At 41.4% G+C, this 26,804-nt stretch overlaps 2 protein-coding genes across 3 annotated transcripts in view; both read right to left on the bottom strand.

The window, feature by feature from the left end:
- Positions 1-11,799, bottom strand: part of GAREM1 (GRB2 associated regulator of MAPK1 subtype 1) — a 100,866-nt gene extending 89,067 nt beyond the window's left edge. The window contains exon 1 of the mRNA XM_021525726.2: positions 11,600-11,799. Coding sequence (XP_021381401.1) covers positions 11,600-11,720 — 121 coding nt within the window. The 5' untranslated portion in view covers positions 11,721-11,799. The remainder of the gene's footprint in view (positions 1-11,599) is intronic.
- A 5,777-nt stretch (positions 11,800-17,576) lies between these two features.
- Positions 17,577-26,804, bottom strand: part of LOC110468134 (ras-related protein Rab-10) — a 32,868-nt gene continuing 23,640 nt past the window's right edge. For both annotated transcript variants that reach the window (XM_021525739.3, XM_021525738.3), the window contains one exon: positions 17,577-17,956. In XM_021525739.3, coding sequence (XP_021381414.1) covers positions 17,882-17,956 — 75 coding nt within the window. In that variant the 3' untranslated portion in view covers positions 17,577-17,881. The remainder of the gene's footprint in view (positions 17,957-26,804) is intronic.

The following is a 26,804-nucleotide window of genomic DNA, read 5'->3' as shown; positions in this document are numbered from 1 at the left end:
AACATGTTGAATACCTGCCAACTATTAGTGGCAACTATTTGTCATTGTAAAAACAAGGAAGGAAAAAAAATCATAAAACCACTCAATTCCTTAAAAAAATGAGACTCTTACAGAAGAGACCACTCTGCTTTTGAAGTCACCTAAGATCACAAATCTCTGTGCTGAGAAAAACAGCAAGGAATGACAAGTTTAACTGCACTTAAAATGATTACAGGTTAGAAATATTGAGGAGAAAGCTAACTAAGCTTTTCATTGCATCCAAGAGAGGTTCCAGCTTAGTTTATTGTTACCTTAGGGAGTGAGAGAAAGGAATTATGTTGATCCCATAGGTAGTTAATTTTCCATTTTGAATTCTCACAGCCAAAGTCGAAGGGGTAAAAAAAGTTAAAATGTTTATCTGCCCTTTGCAATGAAGGCACCAGGCCTGGAAATGAAGAATGCAAAGAGTAGCTTTCAAAAGCAGTCTGATAGGTAAAGAGAATAACAGCATTACCTGACCAAAGGAAAAACACAGCAGTAATGAGACCTCTGAGCAGTTTGCTGCCACACAAATAAGCTCCTTTAAATATTTCATTCAGAGAACTGAGGTTCTCTTTCACCAGAGGCAGGCATTCCTCATTGTAGAGAGCTCTTGCTCAGATGTGTCTATAAATACTGTGAGGTCCACTGGAGGACACACTTCCAAGTGCTTGTTTAGCATCAGGTGCCCAGCTGGAGAAGGTTAATACTTAAGAGGTGGGAGGTCAGAATTTAGCATTGCACTTAACAAACTCCACTGACTTCCCAGTTATGTCCGAGCACAGCTACAGAGTGGTTGCTTCAGCTGATCAAGCCAGAGGCAGCTGCACACCTTTGCTGCTGCACAGGTCTTGGGCAGTGAGGTCAGGGAAGGCTGGGTAAAGCTCCCCTGAGCTGGGATGAAGATGAAGACAATGTTAACCCTACCAACCTCATGGATTTAAGAGCTAGAATTTGATCCCAGATTGCCCTGGCAGACAGAGAAACAGTCTATTCATTCAGACTTTTCCTGGGCACAGCATGAGAGCTGGGGAGCTCTCATTGACAGTTATTTATAATTAGATGATATTTTAAAATAGCATCCAAGTAAACATGCTCTATCCTCTCATTATCTATCCCAAGTCCTAAAGGGACTCTATGGCACTTTGTGTTGCACAGCAGTGATCCCTGCTTGAATTCAAGGCATCTTGGACAAGCTCCCAATTAAAAATAAGTAGCCCAAATGCAGGAGCTGCTCAAGCATAGTTTTCTTTGGCTTTCAAAGAACTTATCATTAAAATTTAATTTGTCTCTCATCTTTCTTGCAGCCTGGGTTAAGGACGAAATAAAAACAGCTGGAAGTGAACAAAAGTTCAGCTCTGCTCTGAAGTGGGGTTGCCACCTGGCTGCTTGCCCAGTGGCCTGGCCCACCTCCCTGTGCCCTCACAGGCTGAGCAGGCACTAATGGGTTGTGCACACATGGCACCTGATTGTTGGAGCTGCCATTGCCTCTGCATTTTAGCCACATCCACCCTACCCCTTCTGCTCAACCTGGAAAAATTCAAGTATCACTAATAGGCAGGCAATGCCTCTTCAAACGTGGGCTGACTGCATACAGAGACAGAAGTATGGATGGTCAATTCTAATTAGGCACCTCTTTGGTCTGCTTACATCCTGGAACAGTATTTGAGTATTATGGGAATACTAACAAGAGGAACACATTCAAAGCAGCCCTACATCTTTTCTGATTAAAAACAGTCTTAATCCTGAATGCAGTTTATTTCCATTGTTTCAGAGAAATCTATACTTCAGCTGTAAAGCATAAGAAGAATGGATTTGCTTTTAAATAAAACGTAAGAGACAAGTGAATAACAGAACTTAACAGCTCTCGGATAATATTTCTATCAACTTAAGAAGGTACACACACAAAAAAACCCAAAAAACCCCACCCTCCTGTGGAAAGGAAAGCTTTTACTTTTGGTAAGCAGTAGAACACAGTGAATAAGAAAAGCCCATCATGCCTCACTCTCCCCTTGAGGGCACATTTATCTTTGCCCACAGGCAATTTGGTCTTAAGATATTTTGTTATATATTGACAGGAATCCAAATGATATCTGACATTGCAACCCATAAGACATGCAACAGAAAACTCTTCTCCTCCAGCCTGCCCTACATTCGGCTGCAGTGCTGTTACAGCTGTGCTGCTGGTCTGCAGCCACATCCTGGCTCCAGGGGTTGCAGCAACTCGTGTGTGTCACTACATTTTGTATTTTCAGCCCTCTCACCTCTCTGAGTCACACATGTGCAGATACGTTTTATATTTTCCTGCTATGAGTTTTCTGCTTTACGTTCAAAGATTAAGACGGGAAAAAAAAAGTCTGACCATAATGAAATTATGTGAGTGCAACTTGGGTAAGATCTCAGATTTAACTCTATGTGTGTGCCTGTGGCCCCTTCAAAGAGGAAACAGGGCAGTTTGTCCTTTGAATACATAGAAGCCTAAACAAAAACTGTTAAGAAAGAAGCAGGAATAATTAAGTGTTTTGGAAGCCAGTCTTTCAGCAAGGATACACACCTAAGATTCTCCTTTTGGGTCATCACATCACAAATTGACAAGGATTACTATTATTCTTACAAATACACAGCATACCCACTCTCATTCTCTAGGTCAAGCCAGAAATCAAGAAGGATTCTGGCTAAGAAAAGGAAGCATTACATGCAAAGCCTATCAATTCACATTTAGTCCTGCCAGCAAAACTCCCTTCACCAAAGTTAAACAAAACATCATATCAGCAGCACAGTGTAGGACTCCACAGGGGGAGATCCCACGTTTTCTGCGCTGATAGCAGCCACCCCTCTGCAGCAGGGAAGGAATTGCAGCTCCTTCTGACAGCAATGAACTGCAATTCTAGCTTCTGCTTCCAGTGACCAGAAACACTAAAATCTCTAGAAATGCCTAAAATTACTTTGCCTGCTTGCTTTCTCACATTTGGTAGCACATAGGCAGCTACCCCTTCTAGAACACACACAGCAAACACACTGTTCTTTGGTCCAACAAAGACCCTGACTTCCTCCACACTGAGGAAAAAAGAAGAGGGCAGAGCAAAAAGATGGAGGTAGGGAGGGATAGAGAAGCAGAGTTTGCACAGGTGCTGGAAGAAGACAGCACAACAGATGAAGGGGTGAAAGGAAGGACTATCCTATGTGAAGAGAAGAAAGGATATGAGAAGCAGCTCCTTGCACTGCTGCATTCTGCTACTGCTGGACAGTGCTGTGAGTTTTACCTGACAAGCAACCTTGCAACACTTCCTGGAAGCCCAAAAGTGCAGGACAGGGCATGGAAAAATGACACAGGTTGGAGTCAAGGGGTTCCTCGAACCCACCATGCTCTAAAGGGACACACTGAAAGATGCAACAGCTGGCAAGAAGAGATCTGTGCACAAATGCCATTTTCCTCCTCCTCCTTAAAGAAAAAGTTTCCTTCATTTTCCCACCCAAATCTTTTTTTCTTTCTTCTCCAAAATGATGAGATGCCAGGAAGCTACAAGAATAACTTTCGGTGGGGCAAATAAGCAAAACTGCCAGTTGGAACCACAACAACAGAAAAGCTGCAAACTGAAAAACAAACACAGGAGAGGGGGTATCCAAGCATTTGTGGACTACTTGGAAATAGCTCCTGGAAGTTAGTAACTTGAGTATTTAGACTGCATAGCTCTTACAAACCCAGCTGCAAAGCAAACATGCTCTGCTTCAGTCTGGCGCCCAGCTCACGCAGTGCTGAGCAGCAGCCCTGGCAGCACAACACCGAGTCAAGGGCAGCTCTGAAATGACTGCTTATATTGCATGCAGGGACCTTCCTCTACTTGTGCCCTTGGGTCAGCCTTGGGCACACAGCCTGTCCCTTTGGGACAGAGTGAAGCCTTATGCACTCTGTTCAGGGTGGTTAATCTATGTACTCCGTGACACTAGCCCACCTCCTCCTGGCAGAGCAGAACAGTGTCCCCACACAGCCTCTCTCCAGCACATCGCCTTTGGAGTGTGCACACCCCCACTTGTCCCTGGAAACCTGTCACCCATGGAGCCACATCCTTATCCATGCCAGGCAGATGTTTTGCCATGATAGCATCAAGACAGAAGGCAAAGCAGCACACGGCACAAAATGGCCCATCAAAAAGGGCTTTTACTTCTTTACTCAGCTTTTCTTCCCACTCCCCCAGCTCTGACTGTAAGGAGAAATGCCCCAACTTCCTTGTCGCCACCACAGTGTTTTCCCTGCTCATTTCACAAACAGAATTGCAGCATGTTGTGTTTTATATAACATTTGAGTCACTAAGGTTCAGCCCTGGCATGAAGCAACTCCAGTATCAACTTCATCAGGTTGAGCTCTTGGGCATCTTCCAGCCTCTGAGACCATGTTTCAGTCTTTATTCTTGATTCTATTAGAAGCCCAGTGACATTCTCACAGATCAAGGAAATCCACATACATCCAAGTTCTCTGTGATTACAGGATTATAACAACCTGAAAGAAAAACCCCAAAACCAAAAAGGACACTTTTCAAGTAATTTTGCATTTCTTGAATGTTTGCACTTCCAGGAAGCTCCAAGTGACCTTCCCCACAGCAAAAAGATTTGTTGCTTTTCCTGGAAAAATCACCATCCAGTCCTCTGCTGAGTGCACATCAGCCCTTGCCTGGGGGTGCAGAGCTGCAATCCCTGGCACAGGGCTCCCCACACCCCCAAAAACACAGCTCTGGCAGTTATTGCTCAGCATTTCACGTCTTCATCCTGGCTTGATCCACTCAGTGTGCACCTTACAGTCTCAGGAGCATCTCCCTCCACATAACACGCAGGAGTTATGAAGGATGAGGAGGCTGGACTCCACAGCCACCCCAGCCCAGGAGCATGCAGCACCAAGCCTGGCAGGGCAATCCATCACATAGCAGTGGTACAGGAGATACTGAGACACCACAGCTATTCTTGCTGGTGCAAAGCCTCAGCCAAGCACACAGGTGCCCTGACAAAGCTGTGATTTATTAGTTTTATGCCAACTTGCATACCGCCTCAGAGACTGCAGTGCAGATGCGGCTCTAATCCTCAGCAAAGACACTCTTCAATCTGCTTATACACCTCAATTTTACATTTCTGTGCTAAGCCCTTTAGATGAGCATACGTGGCTTACAGGTGGAGGCACAGTGAAGTTCACTCCACAAGTTTTTCATACTGCAAATGGCATGAAAATCGCAGACCACAAATGCTACGTTAAACTCTTTCCAAAAAGGAGCACCATTAAAAGCAAAAATATTCAGACTTGAAATATTGGCTCACTGAGTTTTATGAAGGTTGGTTTTGAGTCATATGCAATCCACATTAAGATGATGAATATTTTCCTATAGGGGAGAGACTTAAGCTGCCCTAATCCAACCAACTTGTTACTCCTAATGCCAAAAGGAAATACAGCAACACCCATGCCCTTTGCTTCTGACAAACCACCACTGGAATGACTGGAACACACTGCAACTCTTCCCACAACTTCCACCAAATCCTGTTGCACCAGACCATGCTGTCCAATATCCTCCAGCATTTCATCTTGGCATAGCTGCCTTTGCTGGGGCATTACAGGGAGTGCCAGTTCACGTAATCACCAAAGCCAGGAACACCTAGTTCCAGAACAGCACTTACAGACAAAGCAGAAAACAACGAACCCCTTCTTTCCTATGCTAGACTTATACCACTCCTTGCAACAGCAGCATATGATTCATCACACCACATTTGCTTTAAGCTTAGGGGTTTGACTGTTTGAGGCACCTTAATACCTTAGATTTTATGTGTATCTCATGCTTTATTTGAAAGCTATATGTAATTTAAATGGGGGGTGGGGGGGGGGGGAGTGGAGGAGAACTTAAAGTTATAGCACTTGAATTCCAGTTAAGAAACGACTAATGGCATTTCACCTTCCAATACCTGAACTACATAATTATCCAGGAAGTGTTTATCCAGTTATGTAAGGCTTTGTGAGGCTTCACAAAGAAGCAAGAAGAAGTAAGAGCAATATAACTGTTTTCCATCCTAGCAGCCCTAACACACTACCAAGGGTTCAAATGTCTGGTTAAGAACACACAAGACACACTACTAAAATGGGCATGATGCTGAACTCTGTCTATCTCAGTGGAAGTCCAGGGTACTCCTGGGAACAGGTTTTGCCAAGGTACTGGCCTCCATCTCCAGAAAGGCACAATAATCTTCACAGACACCATTCGGTAGCTGCAGGTTTTAAATGAATTAAAAACTTTTCACTAAAATGTTTCTGGAACACATCTCTGCCAGCAAGGGAAAAGGAAAAAACCAATCCAACCAAAACAAAAACCCAGAAGTAGTATTTAGTGGCAACCTGTCAATTGGTTTTTTTCATTCAATTGTCTTGATGGAAACAGCAGAGCACACAGTGAAGGCAGAAAGAAGAGAAAGCAAGCAGGAGATACTACTGAAATTATTCTTTAATGGCAGAACACACAGTATAAACAGTTGGAGTTTCAAAGCTGTTCAGTACCTAAGGAAGAAAGCAAGCCATGTGGATACAACGTATCTTGAGGATATTTGCTGTCAAATGAAACACCTGTCTTGCCTGCCCCATACATAAGAACTATCACCTACTACACACCTCACTGGACAAGGCAGCCACACCTACAGTTGGCAATCAGATCATGGCCATTAGGAAGGGTCTGAGCATATCTGAAACCTCTTTCTTGGTCTGTTGAAAAGCTTTGCCCTACTCCCACATGATGTCTTTTAAAGATTTATTCAATAGCAGACTACTGAGACATGCTGCACTAGCTTCTCAACAGGAAGAGGTCATTCAAGACAATTAAAGCATGGATAGCAGCATTCAGACCTTTAAAGAATAAGCCTCTTTGTAGTTTCAAAGTATTGTTCAGCTGCACAGATAACCCACATTTGAGGAGTGACGCAATGCAAAATTTTCATTATGCACATGGCCATGCTGTTCTATTGAGTATGATCTTTGATAAGATGTGAGGGTGCTTAGTTTCCAGAACTGGAATCAGCTCTACAGTAACGTGCTGAATAGAACAATAATCCCCTGAACACAACTGAGGCAGATAGTTGTCACCACAAGAAAGTTTTGAAATGGAAGAAAAAAAGAGAACCTGAAATGAAACTAAATAAAATCCATTTGTCCCCAGGAGCAACAGCAGTACAATTCCATCATTCACCTACTACTGATATGCACAGGAGTTCACCTAAGGGTAAGGAAGAAGAAAAACCCCTTTTAAATCTGTTACCCATTTACAGATTTCTCCCTTCTTCATAGCCAGTAATTCTGCCATTTCATCTTACAGTACATTTACAATGCATAAGGAAGAATTTCCTTCACTGCCTTGGTGGCTCATTGAGATCCATCATCTCCTCTGCAGGAAAGTTCAGCATGTTTTCCCTGCCATGCACAGTAGGGAATCACTATTCTATGAGTTGAGGTCAAGTGCCATTATATTTGATCCCAACAGCACCACCACATTTTTTTTTATCTAGACATCAAAAAAAAAAAAAAAAAAAAAAAAAAATCAAAAGACCAGACAGTCTTTTAATCACATAAACCTTAATCTTTGCACACAAACTGGGAATTTCTGTGAACTCGTCCAGTTCATATCCAATATGTGGGTAAAAAGGCTGATCTTTACTTGTGAAAACACATCAAGACTGTCTGGGAAAAAGGGAGTTCCACTAAGAAAAAGAATGACAGGCTCTTAGGAGTCTGAAGGGAGCATAAACTTACAAAAAAAAGCTTAACCTAAAGCTCAGCTCTATGCAAAGTAGTATTTTCCAGATCTTAACCTTGACGGCATTTCTCTTTTACCCTCCAAAATTGTCCTTAGAAAAATAATTACCAGAAATGTAAAGCCCTGAGATCACCATGCACAACATCATTTCCTCACTAGCAACAAGGCACAGTCCCAGCTTCGCCATCAGCTTTTCCTCCTGATGGTCCGAGGAGAGCCAAGCCCAGCCTCACGTGCAGCCCTGGCTCTCCCAGGCCAGCCGTGCTCACCTTTTGCCCCGTTGCAAAAACCACACTGCGATAAGATCTCTTTCTGCCGAGGGTTCCCAGAGCAAAATCTTTCCCCCACTGCACCCACCCACAAGTCTCTCACTGGGGTGGTATTCAGCTGTGACAATGCAAATCGGGACCGGGGGCAGAAAGGGGGGAAGACAGGAAAAACACAGCACAAAGCTCGCTCCTCTCTTGTTCTTTGAGTCTTGCTTCTTTTCATCTGAAAGAGCCCACTCAGTGAATTCCACAGTGTGAGATCAAGTCCATGCATTTTCTCTGGTAGGGTGTTCAGCACTTTTTTAGCAGTTTTGTATTTGAGTTATGATCTAGAAATATTTAAGTTGTTAAGGAGGTTGGGAAATAAAAGAAAACATATAAAACCCATTTGCTCCCTTCAAGAGTGACAGGTTTGGGGTTTTCTCTATTTGTCTATTTGTTCAATCAATATAACAATGTTCACCAGGAAAACAATAAAACCCATGAACACATTGAAACAAACAGAATTTGATTTATGACTTAACAGTGTCCAAAAGCATAAGCTGAAACACAACCAGTCTTAAAATGAAAAATAAAAAAAAACTTGAAAAGTTTTTCAGGTTTTCAAGCTCTGAAAACAAAACAAACCTAGAAGTTGACATATTTATCATTTCTAGATGGATAAGGTAGGCATGAATGCCTAACTACTTCCAACTATATCTTGATGTAACAAAACACTACTTCCTCCCATACCAGCAAGAAAAACCCTCCCTTCTCAGCAGAGGACCAAATTTAGTGCACATAAATATTTCATAACTTCATCCTGTCAAGAAATCAAACTGAATTACTTAAGGGCAATTTTCCAGGAGCTGCACATCCAAGCTCAAAGAATAAAACTGAACTGATCATATCCATTCTTCCACTTTATACTGAGAGGCCAGAAGGTGAAGCACAGTGCAAAACTGGACATCTTCTATGGGTGTCATCTAAGAATACTATCCACCAAGTGTTGAACTCTATTAAGAAATGTAGCAGCAACACCGTAAGACTGACATCTTCTGAAGAGAATACAACTCCAGCTTTACAGTCCTGTCCTAGTCTGCCAGAAGAAACAAATTCCGGCTTTCACAAAACTTCATGAAAAATGAAACAACAGCCAAGAAACAACTTGCTGCTACAGACAGAGGCCAACCACAGAATCAAAAGGTGACTGAAGACAGACATCTACAGGTGGTTCAATTTCCAACAGCATGAAACACACACAGCTTCCCCTGACCTGGAGAGGAATTCAGCACCTGAAGACGACATAAGGGCATTTCTGCGCAAACAAACCCTGACAGAAAGATAAGAGCCACACCCTGATAAAACTGGCACACTACCTTGCTAACAGAGGTAGCCTTAAACTTCCTAAGCACTGGATGACACACATTTGGGTTGGACTCTGCATTTATTTTCTTCAGCGTCGCATCAAGAAATTTTCTGACAGAGCTCTACTTGTTAACCTTGCAAGACAAGACCCGGGATGCAGAGCAACCACCCCACAACAGCCCATGCTCCAGTCAATTCCACGAGCATTGCACGTTCCCAACTTTCCTCCTTTAGAAGGCTATCCACTGATTCATGGTTGCTTTCTCTTATTGCAAGACAAGCTTCTCTGGAAAAAGGGAAAGCATTCTCTTCCTATCCCAAAGACCATGGCGTCTGCGTTTTTATAAAATATTGATTTGTCTGCTGTCTGTAGTGCCCGAAGTTAAAAGTACATGCATTTGAGTAGGTAAAACCAGACCCACGAGCCACTGAACCGGGCAGATCTAAATCGGCTCCAACCCGAAACCCTTCACACAGAGCCCTACCTGAGCCTGCCTCCTGGCAGTGCGGGGTTGAACCACTACTGCAGGACACCTACACCAACAGCTGCCTCCTGTCTGGCCATCTCAGGGCATGGCAGAAGAGCTCAGGTCTGTTTACATCCACTTGCCTTTGCATATGCTCTTAAATGTGGCACATGGGACAAAGAAGCCTTTGCACGAAAGCCACAACGTCTTTGTCTCCCCAACAGTTATGGGATATTCCCATCAACAGCTCCAACACAAGGACCCCCCCCCCCAGAAAAACCCCAACAGCCGCTTGCTTCAAAACCCTTAAGCTTTCTCTACCCACAAAGCTTTTTCATGGACCTTCTAATGAAGAAAGACAAGAGGAGTGGGGAGATTTGGAGGTGTAACACACAGAGAGGGAAATTAATAAGTCATCAATATATCCATCCTATTAAAGCCTGAATCAGTGCCAGAAGCCTCAAGTAAATTAACAGCCATAAGTACAGTGACTGGAGGCCATCTTAGCTGCTCCTAGTGACAGAAGGTACTACCATGAGGAACTCCTTAACATACCAGCTTTGCCATTCTCACAGGACAACATATATTTGACAGTATGATGATCAGGAAGATGCAGTTAAAAAAGCAAAAAAACACCCTTTCTTTAACCTACTTCTGAGTGCCAGCTCTGAGGAAGTACTACAAGTGAAAAGAAAAATACTGCATAATCCAGGGGCAAAGTCAAAAATCATCACTGCTTTATGAAAACTGCAGTTAAGTAATAAAACAGTCTTGGTCTTGACCTGTACACTGGGAAGTAACAGAGGATGATGCCTCTGTGCTCATTTTTAACTTTTCAAATCAATACAAAACTTGATAAATCAAGAACTGCTGTATTACATCGTAAAAGTACATTACTTCATAAGCTAATGAATTAAAAAGCCTAGAATTTTTTTCCAATTTGTGAGTAATCTTCTGCATTCCTTTAGAGAGCTGGACAGTTTTCATGGAGCTATCATGCAATGCACATACACATTATTACAAAGCAGCTGTCGAGCCTTTATAAAAAAAATCCCGTATTTTAATCTGTCTGTGCCGATGCATTACTTTTCAAGACATGGATCTAGGAACAGTAAAATGGTGCTGTCATAGCTGTCAGACCTGATTCATATTTCCTGGAGTAAACAAAAAGCTGCACACTCGGAAACGGCAGGTGAGCACCCAAGTGAACTGTAATAAAAAGTTATCTGGAGACTGCAAAGGCTTCTTATGTTACTTTTTTTTTTTTTTTTTTTTTTTTTTAACAGGTCCGTGGCCTTCTTAGGGAATTGTAACACAAGGGATTTAGCCCACTTGGCTATTTTGTATCCCTTCTCATTTGGGCCTTGCTGTAGCATCACTTCATCAAAACACCGAGCCTCTAGTGCTGAAAATGCCCTTCCACGCTTAATTTGGGACTACGAGGACCTCTCTCAGTAGGGCAGGCTGCCGACAGCAAACAGGCTCCACCAAGCTGCCCTCCAAACACGCGGAGGGGGCACAGGGACACACTACCCAGCTATTTTGGTGCAAAGCGACGCGCGGAGCAGAGCCTTTCAGCGAGCCCCGGCAGCAGCGGATGCCAGTTCGAGGACGGCCGGGAGAGCGCTCCCAGGAGCCGCGGGAGGCACGGGGCGCTCCCGGGACCGCGTCCGGCAGCCCGCCCGCAGCCCGGCGCCCGCCCGGCCCCGCTCCCCGCCCCACGCACCGCTGTCCAGCCGGGCGATCTGGGGCAGCCGGTAGGTGCTGACGAGCAGGTCCAGGGGCACGGCCACCGCGCTCCACTTCACGTCCTTGAGGTTGCAGCCCAGCGGCGGGCCGGGGTCCATCTTCCCGGCCCGGGAGAGGAGGGAGCAGCCAGACAGGCAGCGCCGGCGGGGCGCTCCCACCCGGCGGGGCGGCTGCCAGCGGGGCGGGCGGCGGAGGGGGCGCCGGGAGGGAGAGAGGGAGGGAGGGAGCGCGGCTCGCTCCGCGCCAGGCGCCCGGGACGCGCGGGGCTAGGCAGAGAGGGAGGCCCGCCGGGCGCCCGCTGCTGCTGCTGCGGCGGCTGCCGCTGCCTCTGCGGCTGCTGCTGCTCCCGCCGCCCCCCGGGACCGGCTGGGGCCGCCCGCCGCCGCCGCCGCGCCTGGCCCAGGAAGCGCCATCCCAGCACTGACTAATCAACAGGGTGCGAGCAACGCCTGCGCAGCTGCCGCTCCTCCCCGCGCCGAAAAGGAAAGTGCCGGGCTGCCCGCCCGCCCGGCGCGGAGAGCCAGAGCCGAGCCGAGCCACCCAGCCCGTCCCTCTCACTCCACCCTCCGACCGCTCGCCCGACGTGCAGCCCGCACTTGGGCTATGTATCTCTTACTTTAGTTTTCACCTATGAGTTACGTATGTACGTGTGACTTCACGTATATAGGCTGTGCACTGTTACTACACACGCAGGTATTACATATATTGCGTATTCCGAGGTCTTCACGCCATGGAAACGTTTGTAGACATTACTTCTTCAAAGTGGCTTCTGTGATGAAATCCTATATGATCTCCATAATATATTTTATTTAATGTTATCCTTTATTTTATGCATTTTGATCTCCAGGCTGCCAGACTGCAGAAACTCTGGGAAATTAAACCAGAAAAACTCCTGGGTGGTTGCACTGTACTGTGCTCAAGTTTATTTTGTTCCCTCCTGTGTCAAAACTGTTTATTTTATTGCAGCAAACTTGGCTACATTTAAGCCTTTACTGTTGACTAGAGTTATAAAAGTGCCTTGCAGTGATTAGCAAAACGACTGAGAACATCCACAGCCAACATCTCTCTCCAGACTCCAGCTTCTCTACCTATCCTTGAGATACCGGGGATGGCAGAGCTCGGGGAAGAGCTGTATTACCAAGAGAGCTCCTGCTGCTCACCCTTCCTCATGGCCTGGGTAAAGGGCCAGACACTGCTGCGTGCCTTTGTCACTGCTGGTGGCCCAGCACGGCCAGGAAGAGGGGGGCTGAGACAGACATGTTCTTGTTCTACTCTGCTGCAAACAGAGACTGGGGCTATCCATGGTCTCCAAGATGAAACAAAGACTGTGGAAACTAGTCAAAATAGATTACAGAAAACCCAAGTTATCTTGCTTTATGTGGATCAAGGTTGGCTTCAAGCTCATCCTGCTGTGCATCCATGATTTAGTGATACATGTGGCACTGGATTTTCCCAGCATTGTGAAAAACCTTTGTTCTTTACAAAAGTTTTTCTGCTGTTAGATCCTACCTACCAGCATAATTAGCTTTAAATTTTTTTAAATTTACCTTGAAAAGATACTTATTTTCAAAGTAGTTTTCCTTTTAGCAAGTTCACCAAATGCTTTTCAACAACATCAGTGAATTAAACTGTTGAAGTGCAAAGTAGACTGGCTCACGTTGGGAAGGACTACATTGGGTCATCTGGTCCAACCTCCGTGCCAGAGGACACGGCACAGGATTGCATCTAGACAGTTCTAGAATATCCCCATTGAAGGAGGTTCTACAACTCCTCTGGGAAATCTGTTCCAGTCCATGGTCACCTGCACAGTAAAGCAGGTCTTCCTCACATTCAGGTGGAACTTCCTGTGCCTCAGTTTTCTGCCTGTTGCATCTTGTCCTATTGCTTGGCATCACTGACAAGAGCCTTCCTCCATCCTCTTGAGACCCTCCCTTCAGGTACTTACAAACATTTTAAAGTCCCCTCTGTCATCTCTCATCTCTTCTCAAGGCTGAACAGGCCTGGCTCCCTCAGCCTTTTGTCATAGCAGAGATGCTCCAGCCCCTTAATCATCTTTGTTGCCCTCCACTGGACCCACTCCAGGAGCTCCATGCCCCTCTTGTATTGGGAACTGGACACAGCACTCTCGATGTGGCCTCACCAGGGCTGAGTAGAGGGGCAAGATCACCACCCTGGATCAGCTGACAATGCTGTTCCTAATGTACCCAGGATACCACTGGCCTTCCTGGCCACCATGGCTCCCTGCTGGCTCATGGACAGCTCGTTGTCCACCAGGACCCTCAGGTCCTTCTCCACAGAGCTGCTTCCCAGCAGGTATCAGCCACTCCTCACAGCTTTGTGTCATCAGTGAACTTGAGCACTGTTGCTAAGAGCATTATTGTTGAAATATGGAACACATGGGTTTAGCTCATTCAGGCTTGATGAGGTTTCCAGGTGCAGTATGTAAAGCGAAGCAGATCAGATCAGACTGAGATTCACCAGGACTTGAAGCACTAGTCTGTCAGGAATTGTTCTTAAACACTATCTTGGGTACCATTAATTCCAGGAGAGATACCATCTCACAGTATTTGTCTCAGACATCATGCACTTCTGCCGTCTGGGAAGAAAAGCATCTCTCACACGAAAATAGTTACTGTTGATTTTTCTTGAGAGATTTTTTCATTCTTCCGTACTAGATGTCCTATGGCCTTTAAATCTGCCTTCCTATGACTGCGTTTGTGTTCTCTCCAGCCACTGAAAACCCAGACCATTTTTAACCATTTTACTGGCACAATGTGCATTTAAAAAAAAAAATCTAACTTCTAGATAATATCTAAATTTCATTCAGTTGTCTCCAGGCAGAAAGTTCATAATTCTCACTACTATTTAAATGTCTTGCTCTTGCTCTTCGAGTCACTTTGTTATGTGTCCTAACTGTACTCCAGCTCCACCTTCTTGGAATATATTCTAATAGTACATAAATGGCATTCAAATCACCAGCACATAACAGAAATTTCTTGTTTTAACTGCACCTTGTGTATAATTAACACTTTAGAGATAATTTTCCTGATGTCTAGCAATGCCTTAGTGTGATGGCTTACCAGTCTCCTACTGATGTAAAATGCTAATGAAGCCACCAGACCTGAAGAGTAAATCCACCCTAGGGCCAGGGCCTTAGTTTCACAGTGTCTTAGTTTTTGTCTATGTGCCTTTCAGGTGGTGTTCAGGGACAGTCTTTATGAATCAACAGAAAATTCTTGCCATAAGACCATAAGCAGTGGCAAAAGGACTCAGAATAATTCCTGAAATTATTCTTAAATGCATTTTGAATTGACTTTCATATTGATTTCATAACACATTTCTGCAGTAGTCTGTAGAGTCTGTAGTATGTATATATTCCATTGCCAATAGCATTATTCTAAAAGCATTTCAGATCATTTTCAGTTCAGATATGTGCTAACATCTGAAAAGGAACTGTTTACAACAAACTCAGTATGAATCTGGTAACATGCTTTATGGTGTTGTGTCCATGCATCAAATAAAACTGAGCTTTATACAGTAAGTTTCATGAGAAACCATAATATTTGGTATTTCTTTTTAAAAAGCCCCAATAATTTGCACTCCTTGTTTCCATATGATTTTTTTTATATCAAAGGCACGATTTTCCTAATATTTACAAATCCAGCGGGATATAACAGAAGATGAAGTGATAATTTCAGAATCAGATCCTAAATTTCTTTCCCTGAATCTCTAAATTACAAAATAATTTAAGTTGGAACAGACCATCAATATCATTGAGTACAACCTTTGACCAAACACCACCTTGTCAACTAAACCACAGCACTAAATGCCACATCCAGTTATTTCTTGGAACACTTCCAGGGATGGTGTTATTTACCCCCTCCCTGGGCAGCCTGTTCCAACAGTTGACAATGCTTAACAACCCTTTCCATGAAGAAAATTTTCCTGATGTCCAACCTGAACCTTATTTGGCCCTTTCTAGTGAGACTGGTGTTTATTCCCTACTGGCACACTCCTGTCATCTACAATGAGTATGTTTGGAAAAAGGCAGTTGTTTTGCTCCAGGAGATGTGAAAAGGAGAGCACTCATGGTGCTCATGGAATGTTAGGTGAAGCATCAGCTAGCAGGAGTTACCATCCTACAAAAACTGCCATGGGAACATGAATCTCTGCATCTCCCTCAGGTGGGACTGGATCATACCTAAGCACACATAGCAGGAATCTCTGCACAAAGGAAAACTGCATAGAAGAAATTCCTTACTTGAAATTCTCATTAGCTATAAAGAGAAGAAATCAAAATTACAAATTAATCTGACCCTTTAAAATCTATTTCCATTGTTATAAAAAGAAGGGTGAATTACATGGAGAACCAGTAGGTGGACTGTGAGTTCAGGACAGCTGGAAATTCATCACAGAACTACTGCTGAAAGGCAAAACTGCAGAATTTGATCTATACAGAGGTGGGGAAGGAAGTGAGATAAAGATTAAGTTGGATGAATAATGAGATCTTCAGTGACCTGAAATAAAATAGAAAGTAGGTCAAATTACTAAATTATTAATAAATATATAGACTATGTATGGACAAAACCTGGAAGATAAGCTCCCAGAAAGTTAGAAAATTGGATTTTAAAGATAGCAAGCCTGTTGATAAGATTCATAGTAAGAATACTAAGGAAAAAATTGGTCTCTTATTCCACAGAGGGGTAACTCTATTTAATCATCACTGGTGATGCTGATACTTTCAACCTCAGCCTTCAATTTTAGAAGGCAAATGTGATTTCACTCTACCACCACCATCTAAGGCCAGAAAAAGGAACAAATAAACTGGAAAATACATTGACAAGTTAAAAATTTTTGGACAGACTGGACCTGGTGAAGCTCCCTTATGGTTCAAACTGATGATTTCCAAAAATCAACAGAATGAGGTTCCAGAAAACCCAAAAGGGATTGCATCTCTCTCAAAGAAGAGAAGGAAATACCAAACTGATATAACATACAAATTGATCAAGTAAAATTCCTACTAACTCAAAAGGTTTTAACAGGCTTTGTGGATGGCAGAGAAAGACTGAGGATCATAAGAGTTTCTTATAATATGCTCTTAACAAAAAAACTCCAAATGAACAGTTTAGGCAATATAAATACAAAATTATTTGGAAATAATTAATACTCCAAAGCTGAAAGGATACACTGAATAGGGTTTCACTTAGATCCATCTTGGACCGGAACTATCCAGGACCTTCATCAATATAATTGATGACTGAACAGAGTACACTTATATTTGGAGACTGTATTTATAGGAAGAGGCTCCAACTATGTTGGAGTACAGCATTACAATTCAGAGGGATCCTGGCAGACTGGAGCAACTGAAATGCGGAAGGGAAGGGAAGGGAAGGGAAGGGAAGGGAAGGGAAGGGAAGGGAAGGGAAGGGAAGGGAAGGGAAGGGAAGGGAAGGGAAGGGAAGGGAAGGGAAGGGAAGGGAAGGGAAGGGAAGGGAAGGGAAGGGAAGGGAAGGGAAGGGAAGGGAAGGGAAGGGAAGGGAAGGGAAGGGAAGGGAAGGGAAGGGAAGGGAAGGGTGGATGGTTCAGAATTCTCAGGAAGATACACTCTACTGGAAAATGTCCCTGCCCATATTAGGGAGGTTGGAACTAGATGACCTTCAAGCTCTCTTCCAACCCAAAACATTCTATGACAGCAGTCTTAGTATGGGTTTGTCCCTTTCTCTCAGACACCACCTTTGCAGAGTCCCTATTCAAGAGTATTGAACTAGCATGTATGTGTCTGAAATGGGTATAAAAGAAACCAAGCCAAAAGTCCTCTGAGACTTGTCTTAAGGGATTACAGTAAGTATCAGGTACTTAAAGAGATGTTATATGATTTCATATATCAGAAGGTTGCTTATGTGATGATGTCAATGTTCACTGTATTACAAAACCGGTATAAATAACACACAAAAAAAGTGAAGGGTGTTTTTTAATAACAGAAAATTAGTACACCTAGACTTCATTTCTGCAAACATTTACATTCAAGCACGGTCACCCTGTGAAGCACCTAATAATTCCTAAATCAGATAACTGTTTTATCTTCACATTAAAAATATGAAAATATAATATAAACATATAAAAACATTTGGTGACAATGTCTGTGTAATACAAAGGATGCTTAAACACTGTATTTTTGCATTGCAGGCTCACTTTTAAAATCTTATATGTCCCTTTGTAACACTTGATATTTCCTGAAAACTGAATAAGAAACAGTATTTTAGAATGCACAGCAGGTTCTCTTCTTAGTTTCATTTAGAGACACAACGTCTAAGTCATGTAATACACCGGATTTCTGAAAAACAAACAAAAGCAAACACTTCATTAAGATAACTAGAACACAACGGTTGACAAGTTTGCTTTTTCATACACTTTAATGTAAAATATTTGGTGCAGTCATTGGATATGTTTATCCCTTGAATATTTAATTAAATGATTGAAGTTTTCTAATAAATTAAGATTGAAACTGATGCCTATGAAAGTCCTATTTGGCATCTTTACATTCTTTAGCTGCCTCAAACATGTATCCTAAATCTGAAGGTGATAGAAAGTGTCTTTTGAGGAGTCACTACAAACCATACATGCCAATCCTGAAAATCTTTACTCACGTGAACTGTTATATAAGTACAGGTTCTTCTGTTGACTACACCGATTTTAGCTAATTTTCAATTAAGTACCCTTATCTTTGAAGTATTGAGCATGGGCTGGAAAAGTCCAGTTGAAAGGAACAGGTACAGGCTATTAACTATAATACAGGAAGTTAACTTGTTTTGTGAAATTGACTAAAATTTTGTTTTCTTGCCTCTATTTAATAACCAGGAATGCTCTCAAATGGAAACAGTTCAGTCTTTATCATAATAAACTATCAAAATAGCACTCCACCCTTGTAAAACATTTATTTACTGATTGTAAAAGCAGATTGTAACAAAAATGAAAATCATCAAAACCAGGACTCTTCCTTTCAGCAATGAACTCAACTAGATAATTAATGTTGACCAGAGAAACGATCAAAGTCAGTTGTGCAATGCAGAACATGTCGCAATCTTGTTCTCTGAAACTATGAACACTGAACCCTGAACTAGGGCAGGCACAAAGACACAGAGAATATTGTCCCATGCCCAAGAAAATGAAAGCCCCAACTTCTCTACCTGCCACTCTGCTGCCCGTGTCTTGGCAGGTCTACCAACCAAGCTCAGAGAAATAAAAGCAACCAGTGGATTCACCACATTCCTCTCTCAACCCGAACAATAATCAATAACAGCCATAAACAACCATGTTTGACAATAGAGAGAAGCTTCCAGAGAAAACAGCTATCTAAACTGGAATGAATGAAATCCAAAGCACAGGAAAAAAAGAAAGGAAGAAGGGAAAAAAGGCATCATGTAATACAATACTAATAATGATTCCAAATTGAAAACTTACACATAAAAATTCACAGGGTAGTTGATCATTGACTACATCCAGAAAGATTCACCTAAAATTACTCAGCTGCATCAGAATGAGGGCAAAATATAAAGTCTCCCCTGTGCTACAAATAAGCCTTCTGCCTCTTTGTCTGAGAATATTCATCACTTCTTAAAATTCTGGAGAAGATGCATGGAATTTGTTTCCTTTTTCCTTCTGTAGCCATAATTCCAGCTCTTCCAGGATGCTGGCTGCCCTATGCCAGAGCCACAAAGAGAGTGGCTGAGCTCATTCCTCCCTGAGGCTGCAGGGACCTAGGGAGGCTTCCACAGTGCATGGTGCTTGGGAGAGAACATGAAACATATGGGAAGGGATCAAAAGTGATGGATAGAGGAAGGAGCAGAGGGCAGGAAATGTATTGTAGTGTCTAAATCCCAGGATGGATGCTGAAGCTGTCATGAGTAAAATTATTAGCAAATACCATCTGACTAGAATATCCAAAGACTGTTGCTTACTGATTTTAGAAATTTCTTGTCATAATTAATTTTATACATAATAAAGAAAAACAGCAGGTGCACTTTTACTTGGGTTTGTTTGTTTGGTTTGGGTTTTTTGTTGTTTTGTTTTTTTTTTATTTATTTTTTGAGTGGGAAGGACCAAAAGACAGCATTTTTATTATCCTTGATAATTCCCACAAATACCAACATGCGTCTTTATAGCTTCTGATTAGTTTTAACTTTTTACACAGTTGTGGGAGGTACAGGCATTAGCTATTATGGTTTCTGCTAGACAGAGACAGTATTTGGTAGTCTGCAAGCACAGACAGTAAATTAAAAGTATGAAGACCTTTTTAAAAAAAGGAGCAAGGCAGAATCAAAATTACACAAACATAACCTTGTCATCTCAAGAAACAAGATACCACTCTGGTTTATAGATAAGATTCTGAAGGGAAAATAAAAGCTTTGGAAGATAATGCTACAGTAAGAAATTTAATTTCACTCAATTGAGACCAAGAAATAACACTGAGCATTGATTGTTGTGAACATCAACTAAATAGGCTTTGTTTCACCCATGATTCTTCTGAAGAAAACAATCAGTTTAGGTAGTAAAAGAGCCCTGAAAAAATCCCTGTTTGAACAGTTTCAGAATTCAAGTTTCACTTACTTAGAGGAAACAGGTAATCTGAAGATGTTGCAGATTATACTTCAAGACCAAACTTCATGCTTCCAGTCAAAGGGAAAAAAACGTACATTTCCTTAAACACTTAGGATACTTATCTGCATCCTTAGCATTTTACTACTCAATATTACTTTTGGATGGTAAAGAAGCTCTTCATATACCCCTAACAAGAATCCTCAGTACTGCTGAGTGATTAAGAATGATGAAATGTATTTGATAATGCAAGAGTTCTTATAATCTCTAAAATCATTATTTGTTAGTTCATCTACAAACTAGCAAGGACAGACAGACAAGAACCACCACTCTACAAATAAAGAACAGCCATTTAAAAATTCATTTAAAAGCTGAGGACTATTAATCACTTCAGTTTGTAAAACTGCTCCATATAGGGTCTTTGTGAAGCAAATAAGGGTCTGGGATCCGTTTAAGCAAATGTGCTGCACACACAATTAAAAAGTGGACATTCGTGATCTAAAGAGATACTACAACTCCTGCATAAAGTGCTGAAGCAACGATCAGATTTGGGCAATCCCACGTAGTGCTCAGCCTCAGCCAAGCCTTGGGAGAGGTGGGGCACCCCCCCTCCCTAAATTGCAGTAGGGAGGTATGCAAATCTCTCCCACCTGCGAGAACAAGGCGGGCAGCATTCCTCCTCCAGGGCTCCATGAACATTAACACTTCCAGCTCACATTTCAACTCAGCTGCTTGTAACTCACTGCCCCATAAATCAGCCAACAAACAGCAAAAAACTGTGAAAAAGTGAGAGCAACCAAAATGGTACCAAGAAGCTGGAGACTCCACTTCTGTATCTTGGGCAAAGTGAGGTTTTGAAAATACCGCCACAGACACAGATGCCTCTTTACCCTGCAGTGATTTCAGTAAGATGTTGAAACTTCCTGCTATTAAATACTAGTTTTTCCTGTTAAATAGCACAGCAGACATGTCTCACCTAACTGGCAGGCATCTCTGCAAGCCACTTTCAACTTCCTGCTTAAATCTCCCCTTCTGGCTCTCCTGCCCACTTCTAAGCAGAATTTGTATCACTGGCATACTGTAATTGTGATGAGATGGCTTAGTTACATTTTTTTTTTTTTTTTTTTTAATCAAGGCAAGAAAGCTAGAGTGGAATACGAAGGAAAATGTAATGAAAAAGCTCCAATAACCTCTTTGAAAAGTTTCTAATAGAGTAAATATATAAATTTTCATTAAGCTCAGCTGTGCATTCCTTGCTAAAAACCTACTTGGGTTAATGAAGGATCCCCCTCCTCTAGCACAAGTTTTTGGTATTTTGATACTGGTTAAGTTATTTGGAAGGTAGGGCTCACTGTAGGCTTGAAAGAGTGATAGGATTTTGCTTTATCTATATCATGTTCCCAGTCAAAGTCAGACCTGGAGTGCTTGCTGAAAAATTAGAAGCTTTGGAGAAACAAATAGAAGAGACTGGAACTGAGGTTACTATTATTTATAACTTTTTTAAATTTTGAGGATTTTTACTCTTATTAAAAAATGATCCTACTTAATTACTGCAATAATTTTGTTTATATTTAACAGTGATAGTTGACAAAGACTGGCAGAGAACTTCATGAAATGTAGTCCCATGTGACTTCAGTGTCTGACTTGCCATTAGAGAGAACTCGGTTATTAATAGTCCAGATACTTTTTATGTATTTCCCCTGTAATCTGGAATTCAAATTATCTGTTCAAAATGCAAGACAGTAGTCTCACAATCACAATGGGCTGGACACTGAGTATTAAGCACGGGCTAGAGATATATTAGCAGGGAAAGCAATCACAGTGGGAACAGGTAGAGGAGCAGGAGAGGAGGATCTAACTGCTGCAGACTACATTCCTCAAGGAATGTTGATGAAGGTCTTCTCCCAAAGCCTGCTATTCCACCACGTCTGAAACATCTAAAGCACTGGCAAAGCGTGGGGCTCTATTTCCTTCTCCTGTCACTACCATGTAGAATGTAACAATGCTGTACTGAGTTAGTTATTCACAAACTTGGGAAGACAGGTGTGGATCTTCTTTGAGGTTCCTCAACCCTACAGATCATCTAGGCGATGTTTAATATAGTTGCATCATAAAAACTCTATTTAAGAGAGCAATACATCTTCAAAGTCAATATCCTGCAGAAGCAAATGCCAGAAGTCAAGTCTGTAACTTTCTTTTTTTTCTCTCGGAATTTAATTTATTTAATTTGAATCATAAGAAACCATATAGACTGAGATATGGAGGCCTCCTTAATCAATGGAGGGAGAAAGGCACCTCAAAACCACAATTTTATCCTAAAGACTCATCTCTTTCCATTGAATAGAGATGATTCCAGACCAGTCATGCAAATTTTAGCTGGCTAAGATTGCATGCTGAGTCTCATCCCCCATACACAGATGATGTGATTAAGTTTTGATTTATATGACCTAATTATATGCTACTGTTTCCAGAAAAATATATGGCGCATTCAATGTCCAGAACAGACTTTTTAAAAATTAAATAAGATAGCATAGTTAAATTTTGCCTTACATTGCACCAGCACTGAGTTGGTACCATTTATCCTCTTTGCTTTAATCTCTGTACCTCTGTTCCCACATGTGCAATGCTGAATATACCTAATGTTACTAAGAAAGTTAAGAAGATAAAAATCTAAAAGGGATCTAAAGTACAGCAGAATAAGCATTATGAAAACCCTCTCGAAGGAATTATTATTCTGTGGTCAGTACAAGATAAGTAAAGGGCAAATAAAGCCTGGGGCTCCATGCATGACTAAGGATAATAAAGAAACACTGAGTATGCACTGCTGGAGACACAGGGATCTTTCAGACAAACTAACAATTCCATGAACCTCAGCAATAATGAAATCCGATTTCCTATGGATTTAGGTCTTGAAGTGAATTACATTTGATATCTGTGATGCAAGCTCCAGCTGGAGTAGCTGGTTGAAGCATTTTTCAGTCTCTCTGTGCAGTGGTCTCTAATACTCTATGAACTAATGCTGGAGACTTTCCTTCTGCAGAGTACTCTGCTTTTCACCTTATTTTCAGGAAACTACTCAGAAACTTAAGTATCTTTTAGTCTGATTTGTCAATTTTTTTTAAAATCAGCTAACAAGTTCCAAAGGTACTTTAAGAGCAAAGGAATAGAAAATACAGTGTAATCTCAACAATCTTGTTGCCATAGGAAAGTGTAAAGAAATGAAGAAAGGACAAAATTGAGGACTGTTACTTCTGAATGTTCATCTCAAATGACATCCAGCTGTTAAACATTAAATGTCAGTCCCAACAGCACAAGGCAAGGTCTTAAATGGATTTTCACTGCTCTCTACTCAGTAGATATATATATATTTAATATGATTAAAATAGTCTTAGTAGTCAATCACTCTTGGGAGGTAGGCAGAATAGAAGTTTTGGTTAGTTTTATTGCAGTTTTCAGAAAAAGCTGGTAACTTCATTCTTCTTTTTGTTTTGTTTTTTTTTAAGAGAGTTCTCTCCCGATCCTAGTTTAGAAAAATACCAACAATCACACCAAAAGGACATATACAAAGGCTTGTAATATGTTTTTGAAAACCTACTTGAGAACACCACTGCTTGCCAGGCATGAAACCAAAGAACACAAAAGAGGAAATGCTAACTGCATTCTGGGTGGTAGTTTTTTGGTTTTGATTGTTTTCAGGACTGACTCACAAGTCCAAATAGTTCACTGGCAACCAAAAGCATTGTCAAACAACAGCTGTCATCTATTGATGAACAGGTTTAGGCATATCTGAGATTCATGAGACTTGTGAATAAATAAAATACTGTTATTTGTCAACATGTCTAAGCAAACTCCTGGAATAATCTATGTCATTAACATTTATTTCCACTGCAGCCTTTCAAATACAATCAAATTGGTTATTATTGCACTTCTCCAAAAACTTGTCTGTCAGAGGAAGTTAAAACTCAAGTACTGCACTCAGTTATTATTAACTGATTGGTTTGAAAATTGTGAGTTCTCAGAAATATGGCATGACTCCTTAGCTGTTACCAATGTAAGCAAAAAAATATCTCAGAAAAACATTAATGAGACTGCTCATGTAAATTAGAGCTGCAGGACCAAGACCCAGCATAGAATGGCTGAGATGAAAAGTATCTGAAAGATCAAGCAGCACTTTAGTTATCCAGATCACTGGGATACAGAAGTCTTATCTCTCCCTTAAGCCCAACAGAACACAAACTGCAAAAAGAAATGGGAAAATGCAGTACAAAATCATAACAATACACTGAAACACTTGTACTTTTTTGTTTTGTGTTGTTTAAATGTCTTTAATATTAAATATTTTAATATGGTTTTTTTTCCCCAAGCCACCACTGAACCACAACCTGTTATAAATTCTGAAAGAATCAAGAAGTTTAGTACTTTTGTATGAGCTCTATAACTCTAGACATCAATCTTCCCCATCTACAGGAGTGCTTTGTGTAAATGAAGTTACTAAGGACATGTCCACAGTAGATGGCAAGCAAGAATGTACACAAAAAGTCTGAGATTTCCTCAGATTAATACAGTCTACTGCAATGCATCTGAGAATGGACTACTGCCTGCCAGCCTACCCTGTTTATTTATCTTAACTCTGAGTAAGCTTCATGCACCTCCCAAAAGTGGGCCATAATAGACTGTCCTAGGGAATTCCTTTATTCTGTGAGACTGGGAAAGCAATGATGTGCTTCCACTGAAGCATCTCATCAGTCTCATCATCTCATCCATTGCAGAGGATGCATCTCATCAGTCTCATCATCTCATCCACTGCAGAGGATGCATCTCATCAGTCACATCATCTCATCCATTGCAGAGGGCAGGGAGGCCTGATATCCCCAGGCATAGGTGCCTTGGGCCAAAACACTGTGCAAAGCTGTATCTCCTTTTTACAATCTGGAAATACGTATTTCACCACTACCAAACAGATGTATGACTGAAATTATCTCAGACTGGCATCTATCATGTCATTTTTCACAGCTACTAGTCACACTTGCTACTGCATTTTCCATTCTCCAAAATTTCATCAGTTAGAGGAAGTTAAAATTCAAGTACTAGACTCAGATTTCACAGTTTTGTGAACAGGCAAATTATTTTGTCGAACCTGAAAACCATGATGAAACTGTATAGTAGATTTTTTTTCCAGCAAACTCTTATCAGGCCAGTGGTAAAACCAATTGTGCTAAAGGGGTTCTTGTTTAAATCAACAAATGCATTTTACTAAAAATGGCAAATTATACACCAAAGTAACGGTACATGATGCCTCATCAGTATTCCAAATATTTTTAGCTAAGGTGAAACATTACTACAGACAAATATGACAAATTCTTATGGGCACATTTTCCAAACACACATACATGCAGAGCATACAACTGTTCAAAGCAGTTCTAATTAAAACCAAGCATATTCAACGTTGTCTGAATTTTTTTGCCATGTCCACGCTACAAACCACATGAATTTTCATGAAGGTGAGTTGGAATACTGAAGTTTCACTTACCGTAAAGTAAGTGTAGGCAATCTTAATATGAAAAATACCCAAACATCATTTCTGCATGTGCAGAGAACTATCTTAGATATCATCCAAACACACTCTGTAGAAATGCTCACTTCACATATATTTGTCTTTGCAGCAGTTATGATCATAGCTATTGTTTTGTAGTTTTCATATTTCATACTAATAGTATATTCTCTATTTACAGTAGACAATAACTTTTTCCTTTACAATAAAATCAGAGTTATTTTACTTGAGACTTTTTTCCAACAAGCTCAGTAACTCAAGGGTCTGCTATTATCCTCCTGTTCTAAACAATATTTGGCTGTTCAGTTGCTGAGTTTCACTTTCATGTCAAGGTAACCAAAATATTTTTTTCCTTTTTTTTCCTCCACCAAAATAACCAACTACAACTTGTGCAACTATGTAGTATGACAGGACCTCGATTTAGAAGCAGTCCAACCCTGAACTATTATTCTGACCATCCCCTATGGCTACTTAATCAAAACACTACTACTTGTGACTTTGTCAGTAATTTTGCTCATTTATCTTTATTATGACTTGAAGAGTATTTGGAGTGGAAGGTTAGTTTTGTACAACTAATATTGGTGATGAATGGCAGTGATAATACATTGCATGAAGAACATCTATTAATGTCTAAAATAATATTCTGCTCCTTAAAAATAAAATGCAATGCAAAACATGCTCAGAGCTAATTAACAGTAATTCAGTCCTACAAAAGAATTGGAACTTTGAGGAGTAAGGACCTTTAAGCCAACACACTCAAGTTAGAGAGATGCTGACTCTGACAGTATCCATATTGATTCTACCATGAATTAACCCAAATATTTAGGCCCTGATAACTTCAAAAGCACTAGTGTAAATCAGCCAAACAAACAGGTATGAATCTTGGATAAAACATTTAATTGCTGAACATAAAAGCTCCAGTGATTCCATCATCATGCAGCATCTTCACTGTGTGCACACTCTGCAGAAACCTAGAGGAAATAGGAATCTTCCTGGCACAGAAGTGGAACTACTCAAGAGCTGTTAACCACTCCCA

This window comes from Lonchura striata, chromosome 1, assembly GCF_046129695.1.
Source record: "Lonchura striata isolate bLonStr1 chromosome 1, bLonStr1.mat, whole genome shotgun sequence".
In the NCBI taxonomy this organism is placed as follows: Eukaryota; Metazoa; Chordata; class Aves; order Passeriformes; family Estrildidae; genus Lonchura; species Lonchura striata.
The sequence above is the reverse complement of the archived record's forward strand: the minus strand, read 5'-3'. Positions and strand labels throughout refer to the sequence as shown.